The sequence below is a fragment of the Mus caroli genome, unplaced genomic scaffold (genome assembly GCF_978045245.1).
Source record: "Mus caroli unplaced genomic scaffold, Mus_caroli_1 scaffold_12, whole genome shotgun sequence".
In the NCBI taxonomy this organism is placed as follows: domain Eukaryota; kingdom Metazoa; phylum Chordata; class Mammalia; order Rodentia; family Muridae; genus Mus; species Mus caroli.
Genome location: NW_028227267.1, coordinates 47,713,928 through 47,723,063, shown reverse-complemented (window position 1 = coordinate 47,723,063; position 9,136 = coordinate 47,713,928). Strand labels below are relative to the sequence as shown.

Below are 9,136 nucleotides of genomic sequence, written 5' to 3'. Positions count from 1 at the left end.
TTACGTATTTTCATCAATTACACTTCCAATGCTATCCCAAAAGTCCCCCATACCCTCCCCCACACTCCCCTACCCCCCAACTCCCACTTTTTGGCCCTGGCATTCCCCTGTACTGGGGCATATAAAGTTTGCAAGTCCAATGGGCCTCTCTTTCCAGTGATAGCCGACTAGGCCATCTTTTGATACATATGCAGCTAGAGTCAAGAGCTCCGGGGATACTGGTTAGTTCATAATGTTGTTGCACCTACAGGGTTGCAGATCTCTATAGCTCCTTGGATACTTTCTCTAGCTCCTCCATTGGGGGCCCTGTGATCCATCCAATAGCTGACTGTGAGCATCCACTTCTGTGTTTGCTAGGCCCCGGCCTAGTCTCACAAGAGAAGCTATATCTGGGTCCTTTCGGCAAAATCTTGCTAGTGTATGCAATGGAAGAATCACCCTTCTTGACAGAAAATGGGACAGGAAAAAATAGTCCAGTTTGTTTCTTAGTATCCTACAAATGTTTGTTCAACAGTTAATACATATTAGTAAACACACATGAGCCCTGGTGAAGCCAACCCAGAAGCAGTTTATACCTTCAAGCTATTTACACCGTATCTGTGTTTTCTTTCTGTTTCTGTGATGAAACACCATGATCCAAAGCAACTTGGTGAGGCTTACAAGTTACAGACCACCACTGAGTGAAGCAAAGACAGGAGCGGAAGCAGAGGCCATGGAAGAATGCTGCTTATTGACTTGCTCCCTAAACTTGCTCAGCCTGCTTCTTCTACAACCCAGAAGCACCTGTCCAGGGGTGGCACCACCCACGGTGGGCTGGACCTCCCACATCAATCATTACTCAAGAAAATGCCTCACAGAAATGCACACAGACCAATCTAATGTGGCAATGCATCAAATAGAATTCCCTCTTTCCAGATGCCTCTAGGTTTGTCAACTTGACAAAAAAAACTAAGCAGCACATGGAGGTTTAGGGATGTAGCTGGGTTGATAGAGTACCTGACTAACATGTTGGAGGTCCTGAGTTCAGTCTCCAGCACGACAATGTATTGGCACACCCCTGCAGTCCCAGAACTATGATTCGGCAACTGCAGCTAGGGTGAGGATCCCTGCTGTCACCTGGGCAGCCTGGGGTGTTCTTTTAGGGAATTCAAATTAGGTAAAACACCATTTCTGACTTCAAGACAGAAATCATTTTTGAACGATCCAAAATGAAGCAGAGTTGAGATTTGTTTTAAATGACTATTATGGAACTAAAAATATGGCTCCATGGTTTAAAACACTTGTTTTTTTTTTTTTTTTTTTTTTTTTTTTTTTTTTGCAGAGAACCCAGATTCAGTTCCCAGGACCCATGTTGCAGGTAACAACTATCTGTAACTCCAAAGGAAGCAATGCCCTTCTCTGATCGCCAAGGGCTCCAAGTATATACACATACATGCATGCAACCAAAATACTAATGAGCATAAAGTAAATAAGTAAATGCAATCATTTAAAGGTAAACAAGGGGGCTGGCGAGATGGCTCAGTGGTTAAGAGCGCCGACTGCTCTTCCGAAGGTCCAGAGTTCAAATCCCAGCAACCACATGGTGGCTCACAACCATCCGTAACGAAATCTGATGCCCTCTTCTAGAGTGTCTGAAGATATAACTACAGTGTACTTACATATAATAAATAAATCTTTAAAAAAAATAAAGATAAACAAAAAGCCGGCCAATGGTGGCGCACTCCTTTAATCCCAGCACTCGGGAGGCAGAGGCAGGCAGATTTCTGAGTTCGAGACCAGCCTGGTCTACAAACTGAATTCCAGGACAGCCAGGGCTATACAGAGAATAGGTTAACCTTGGCACATGCCTTTCATCCCAGCACTCTAGAGGCTGACACAGGCAGATCTCTGTGAGTTTAAGGCCAGCCTGCTCCACATAGTGAACTGCAAGTCAGCTAGAAACACTGTTGTTTTTTATTTTGTTTTGTTTTTGTTTGTCTGTTTTGTTTTTAATTTTATGCATGTGAATACACTGTCAGTCTCTTCAGACTCACCAGAAAACAGTTGTGAGCCACCATATGGTTGCTGGGAATTGAGCCCTGGACTTCTAGAAGAGCAGTCGGTGCTCTTAATCTCTGAGCCATCTCTCCAGCCCCAACCCTGTTCTTTCTTAAGAAAGGAAGAAATATACACAAAACTTCACTAATCTACATTTTCTTTTGTTGCTCTTTGAGGTTGTTTATAAACTGTGTGTGTGTGTGTAACACAATGTACACTGGTGTGGAAGTCAGAGGAGAGCGTTCAGGAATCAATTCTTGCCCTTCCACCTTGGTCAGGTACTGTGCTGTATGCTGGCCGAGCAGCTTTAGGCAATTCTGTTGTGGAGTGCTGTAAACACAAATGCACAGTACTGTATCCACAGTACTGTATGCATAGTACTGTACACACAGTACTTCATCGGACTTTCAAATGTCAATTCTGGGTATTAAACTCAGGTCATCAGAATTGCATCGCTCATGCTTTAATCCAAGAAGTCATCTCACCAAACTACATCTAGGTTTTGAAACAGGATAGTAACACCAATTTAGACTCTTTGAGGACTGAGAAGAAGCCCAGAGGCTAGAAAGCAGCCTCTAATATCACTGTTTACTAAGTTATATTTGTGAAAAACGAAGTTCAGTAAAACAGAAAACTGCTGGACAGGCAAGCATGAGGAGTGGTTGGAAGGCACAGTCCAGCATTCACGGAAGAGGCTACATGTCCTGAACAATAGTCGGTCATTGGTTTACAGGTTAATGGAAGTTTCCAGTGTTCAAAGCCTCGATTACAAACTTCTAAAGGTCAAGAAAGTCAACAGTGTAGATTTTGTAGGACATAGCAACTCCCTGTGACTGCTGCATCACTTTAAAGCAGCTACAAAAGAGCATGAGTGAGCACAGCTCTATGCCAGTGAGCTTTCAGAGAGCAGAGAACACAGGTCCTCCACACTGGTCACAGCTCCACAGAACTTCCCCATCACTGCCCCAGGTTTTCACAGTCTCCTTTAGTCCCCCCAACTTGCATGTCATTTATGCTAACCCCTGATTGTCTGTTCTCTAGATCTCTCAAAGATGGAAAGAGTCAACTATACAGTCTTGACTGAGTTCATCCTCACAGGGGTCCCCCACCCTCCCAGGCTGAGGACATTCCTGTTTGTGTTCTTTTTGCTGATCTACATCCTGACTCAGCTGGGGAACATGATCATCCTAATCACTGTCTGCACCGACACGCAGCTCCATGCTCGCCCCATGTACATCTTCCTTGGTGCACTCTCTGTCATCGACATGGGCATCTCTAACATCATTGTCCCCCGCCTCATGATGAACTTCACTCCAGGCATTAAGCCCATCCCATTTGGGGGATGTGTGGCACAGCTTTATTTCTACCACTTTCTGGGCAGTACTGTATGTTATCTCTATACCACTATGGCCTATGACAGGTACCTGGCCATATGCCAACCCCTGCGTTACCCAGTCCTCATGTCTGCTAAGTTGAGTACCTTGCTGGTGGCTGGAGCTTGGGTGGCTGGCTTAATCCATGGAGCAATCCAAACCATCCTAACCTTCCGCTTGCCCTACTGTGGTCCCAATCAGGTAGATTACTTCTTCTGTGACATTCCTGCAGTGCTGAAGCTAGCCTGTGCAGATACCACAATCAATGAGTTGTTCACCTTTGTGGACATTGGAGTGGTGGTCGCCAGTTGCTTCTCTCTGATCCTTCTTTCCTACATCTATATCATTCGTGCCATCCTGAGAATCCGCACAGCTGATGGGAGACGAAGGGCCTTCTCAACATGTGGAGCTCATGTAACCATGGTTACCGTGTACTATGTGCCCTGTGCCTTCACCTACCTGCGACCTGACAGCCACGGAATCCTGGATGGGGCGGCTGCTCTCTTCCCCACAGCCATCACACCGTTCCTCAATCCCCTCATCTACACCCTGAGGAACCAGGAGGTGAAGATGGCCTTGAGGAGAATGGTAGGAGGCCAAAGCACTAAGAATGGGGGCTGAGCACCTCTCCTCTTCTGAGGAGACACCTGGGTTTCCACTTAGTCTTGCGTTTGGGTTTCAGCAAGGCTTCCTGTTTTTTTTCTCATTGGTGGAGCCTGCCACACAGATCCACACAATGAGATGGAACATAGATGAAGGGAAAGCACAACCTCCTAACCATTCTTAGTTTCTCCTCAGACAAACAACTCCCAGCGGCCATAAAAAAAAGATGTTATGTGTGCTGGCTAGATTCCGTGTCAACCTGACACAAGTTAGATTCATATGGGAAGTGGGAATTTTAACTGAAAAAAATGGCTCCATCAGACTGAGCAAGCCTATGATATATCTTCATGATAGATTGTTGATGTGGGAAGACCTAGGTCACTATGGGTGGTGCTACCCTTAGGCTCTTGTTTCTAGCTTCTATAAGAAAGCAAATTGAGGGGCTGGTGAGATGGCCCAGTGGGTAAGAGCACCCGACTGTTCTTCCAAAGGTCCAGAGTTCAAATCCCAGCAACCACATGGTGGCTCACAACCATCCGTAATGAGATCTGGTGCCCTCTTCTGGAGCGTCTGAGGACAGCTACAGTGTAGTTACATATAATAAATAAATAAATCTTTAAAAAAAAAAAGAAAGAAAGAAAGAAAGCAAATTGAGAAAAAGACAGTAAGCAGCTCCCCTCCTTGGAGTCTGCACTAGCTCTTGCCTCCAGGTTTGAGTTCCTACCCTGACATGTAACAGTATGCTAAATTAAAGCTTTCCCACTCCCAAAAGTGATTTTTGTCATAGTGTTTTACCATACCAACCAAAACCTTAACTAAGGCAGAATACGTATATTCCCAGATGACCAACATTCTAAAAGCACCCAGTGATCCTTTGGTGCCCTGGCTATCATTAGTCAAGCCCTTCTATAATAGTCTACAGTTTGCATTTCAACACACACCTCAGCATCTAGTGCTACACAAGGAACTATGGATGTTTGCTGGGTTCCTAACCAGCCTAACCTCAGACTTCCTAAGGCTACTCTAGGTAGGTGAATGGGTGAAGAGGACTCTTGCCTGATAAAAGAATAAACCTTCTCTTGAAATGATGCTTTTTTTTTTTTCAAATCAAATGACCCTTAAAAAAGAGTGCAGTGGGTTCTCTTCAAATATCTCAAGAATATATTTTCAAATGCCCAAAGGCAAAGCCCAGTGTAAAATTGTACATGGAGAGAAAACCAGGCAATGGACCAGAGCACCAGCATAACTAGTCAAAATGTCAAAACGAGCACTTCATGGTCCACGTTTGTGAGATGAGCAAGTTTTCCCTGAGCTGCCAGGGCCTAAAAGTGTGAGCAAAGGTCATGGAATCTTTGGTTTGGGCCCATTAACACCTGTACCTCCTTTTTGTTTCTGCTGTGTCTCTGCTTTGTCCTCTAGAGTTTCAACTTGGATAGTAGCTCTACCCATGTGCTAAGTCTCAGAGCCTACACTGCAAACTCTCTCAGGCAAGTTTATTCCTAGATATGTTCATACCCAAGCGACTCACCGCTAGTTTATCTAACTCTTTACAGAGACAGAAACCCACCTTCTCCCTTAGAAGAATCTGGTCTTCGGTGTTTTGCTCAGAAAATAGGCAATCCACCAAGTATCAGATCCCTCTTGCCATGATTTTCCTTATAAGCACTCTTTAATATTTACTACAGTGGATGAATAATAAATTATAAAAAATAAGCTTAAGTTTGTAGCAAGTAAAAAAAAAAAGTTTACCCAAAGAATACAAGTTATACCTCTGTTTCCTCTTTTCTGATTCATCAGTGTAATTGCTATTGTTACTGTGACTTTAACAATTAATAAATCATTACACCCAGGCAATGGTGGCACATGCCTTTAATCCCAGCACTCAGGAGCCAGAGGCAGTTGGATATCTGGGATTTTTTTTAGTTTGAGTCTAGCCTGGTCTACAGAGTGAGTAGCAAGGGCTACACAGAGAAACCCTGTCTTAAAAAACAAAACAAACAAAACAAGGCCATCGTTACAGTGACAATTTGTCAAATCATTTGTCACAGAATGACTCTGTGATTCACACACACACACCACATACACCACACACACACACACACACACACACACCACTAACCGTAAATGTAGAGAGCCAGGGGTGGTGGCTCAGACCTTCAGCCTCAGCACTAACAGAGGGTGGATGAGAAAGGAGGCATGACAGTGTGTGCTTGTGATCCTAGCACTCTGAAAGCCTAGGAAGGAGCATTGTCACAAGTCCAAGAATACCCTGGAGAGCAAAGCCCTGTTGCAGAGAGAGAGTGGGCAGAGAGAAAATAGAGATCAACAGACCAATCACATTGTATTCATGAGTGGGTTAATAGACTCATTTTACAATTCACTCATGAATTCTTGAAATTTTCCCAAATGCAAAGTGGTTTTTGTTTTTTAATCTATAGTTATGAACCTCCTGGGATAAAGCTTTCTAAATAGAGGTAAAAATTAGTTAAAGGGTCCAGGCTGGAAAAGCATTTGGTGAGTGTATTAGTTACTTTTTTGTTGCTATTTATCATAGCAAAACCAAAAGCAACTTCAGAATGTGTTCATTTGACTTACAGTTCCAGAGGATTAGAGTCCCAAATGGGAGAGAAAAGAAACTAAAAGATAACTGCCATGTAGCATTCCCTCCAAGATTAAAGCCTTTTCCATCTTGGAGGGAAGCTCCTTAAACAACATGCTCTAAAGGAGTTGACGCATTCCACCCTGCAAGAAAGCTAGTTCAGCGAAGGAAGTAAACAGGTCAAGGCTCCAGAAGTCCCTGAAACTGACTATATCTACTGAGTCCCTCATCCTGAGGGTGTATAAATCGTAAGCACTACTGTGAGACACTCTGAGACAAACTGAGTTGCTGAACCAACGAATAACATCAGAGCTAATCTGAGCTGTGTGGAAGAGGCTGCTTGTGAAGAGGCTCTGAGAGATCACTGTCGCCTTTCACATGTCGCCTGGCCTCTCTGCAACCATGGAGGAAGGATATGTGATCCCCTGAATCTTGTGTCTTTCACACCTCCAAAACCAGTCCCTTACGGAACGCAGTGCTGAAAACAGCTGCCAACCTGGGATGGACCCTGGCCCTCTGGACCACATTTGTATCAGCTTTTATATCCAGCTTATTTCTAGGATCAAGAACCACCTGGGCTCTAGTTCGCAAGCTGTAGCCTTAGCTGAGTAAAGTCCTGCCCTGAGGCCACCTCTCCCGAGGTTTCAGTGCAGAGTGAAAGATTTCTCATTCATGATGCGGACATCGTTTTTAATGTAATATTTATTAGTTCTTTGTGAATTTCACATCATGCACCCTAATCCCACTCGTTTCCAAGCCCTTCCTTGTTCACCCTCCACCCTTGTAAATCCCATTCCAAAAAAAAAAAATAAAAAATTAAAATTAAAAATAGAAACCCTTGTGTGTCACACAGTGTAAAAGTATACCCTTTTGCCCAAACATCTTTACTAGCAAATGTTCATTGCAGTGAGTCATCGGTCTGTTTTGAGGCCTCTGGCTTCTGCTGCACCATCAATACTGGACCCTCACCAAGACTTCTCTCTGAAATCCTGTCATTGCCCCTTCACGTGCTCTATCAGTTCATAGATGGGATAGATATTGGGGTGGGCCAACTCAAAGCCCTAGATCTGGACCTGGGAAGTAACTGGTCAGAGCAACACTGCCGGGTCCAGCTCGCCCGGATCTCTCCCATGCTCACACCATCAGGGAGGCCATCATGATGCTAACATCTTTTAACAAAATTTTTTTTCAGCACATTACTGCAATCTTTAGCATTCTAGTGCTCTTTTCCTCTCTATATTGCATTTTTAAATTTTCTTTCTGTACTATTTGTTACTGTTTCACTGTAGGTATGCATAAAGACACTCATACATAATGATCATTTCATTTCACAAGCTCAATGTTATGCTATGTTGAAATCACTTCCATCAAAGAAATTGGTCTAGCTGGGCAGTGCTGGCCCACGCCTTTAGTCCCAGCACTTGGGAGGCAGAGGCAGGCAGATTTCTAAGTTCAAGGCCAGCCTGGTCTACAGAGTGAGTTCCAGGACAGCCAGGGCTACACAGAGAAACCATGTCTTGAAAAAAAAAAACAAAAGAAAAAGGAAGGAAGGGAGGGAGAGAGAGAGACAAAGAGAGAGAGACAGAGACAGAGACAGAGACAGAGAGAGAAACAGAGAGAGAGAGAGGAAGGAAGGAAAGAAGGAAGGAAGGAAGGAAGGAAGGAAGGAAGGAAGGAAGGAAGGAAGGAAGGAATTCGTCTATTACTTTTTTTTTAAGCCTCAAGCAAGTTCTCAGGACAGAGGCAGAAAGCAGCCATATTCTTTACCAAAATATCACATGAATAGCTTCTATCTCCATTGCTAATAGAGTCCTTATTGTTAGACTGGAACCAAGGCTCGCCCCACTACAAGTTGGGAAACTCCTTCAGTCCCCATTCTCCAAATCCCACCCGCACTGAAAAACTCCAAACAAAGGAATGGCTCCATGAGCCCAGTTCCACATTCTTGGCAGCTGTCACAACCAACTTCCCTGATGCTGCCAGACACCCTAATCCCCACCTAAGTCCTCAGTTCTTAACCATACCTGAGCACACACTCAGCTTGTGACTGGCAAGTCATCACCCTTTGCCTACAGTCTATAAAAGTTCCCCGATGTACGACTTCCTAAGCCCCATTCTTTGGGACTTATGAACCTGCCCAGGCAGCACCTGGGGGGCGGGGGGGGGGGGGGGGAACGGAGTATCATTTTAGTACCAAAACCCTGGGGAAACTGAGCCCGTGCCTGGTGGGTTGGCTCCAGGTGCTTGGAAACTGCTCCTCTCCCTCTCTTTCCGCCTCCCTACCTGACATAATCAACTTTAAATCGCCATTTCCCAGCCACAGTTTAAGAGGTATCCGGATGCCTCTTCTGAGTCCAGGAACCCCTCGGATACCCTGCCAAGAATCACAGCTGTGCTAGGGCAAGCCAGCCCTTTCTGGAACAAAGACGGTCTGTGTTCTGGGAGCCTTGGATTCGGAGATGTCCTTTCCGGAGCTATTCCACCACCACCACCACCACCACACTTTTCTACGCCAAACTATCAT

The 9,136-nt window shown here is 44.7% G+C and overlaps 1 protein-coding gene across 1 annotated transcript; it reads left to right on the top strand.

Moving 5' to 3' along the window:
- Positions 1-3,089: 3,089 nt before the first annotated feature.
- On the top strand, positions 3,090-4,031 carry LOC110309777 (olfactory receptor 10G3-like). Its single transcript, XM_021182515.1, has one exon. The coding sequence runs from the start codon at positions 3,090-3,092 to the stop codon at positions 4,029-4,031; it is 942 nt and encodes a 313-aa protein (XP_021038174.1).
- The last annotated feature ends 5,105 nt before the right edge of the window (positions 4,032-9,136 follow it).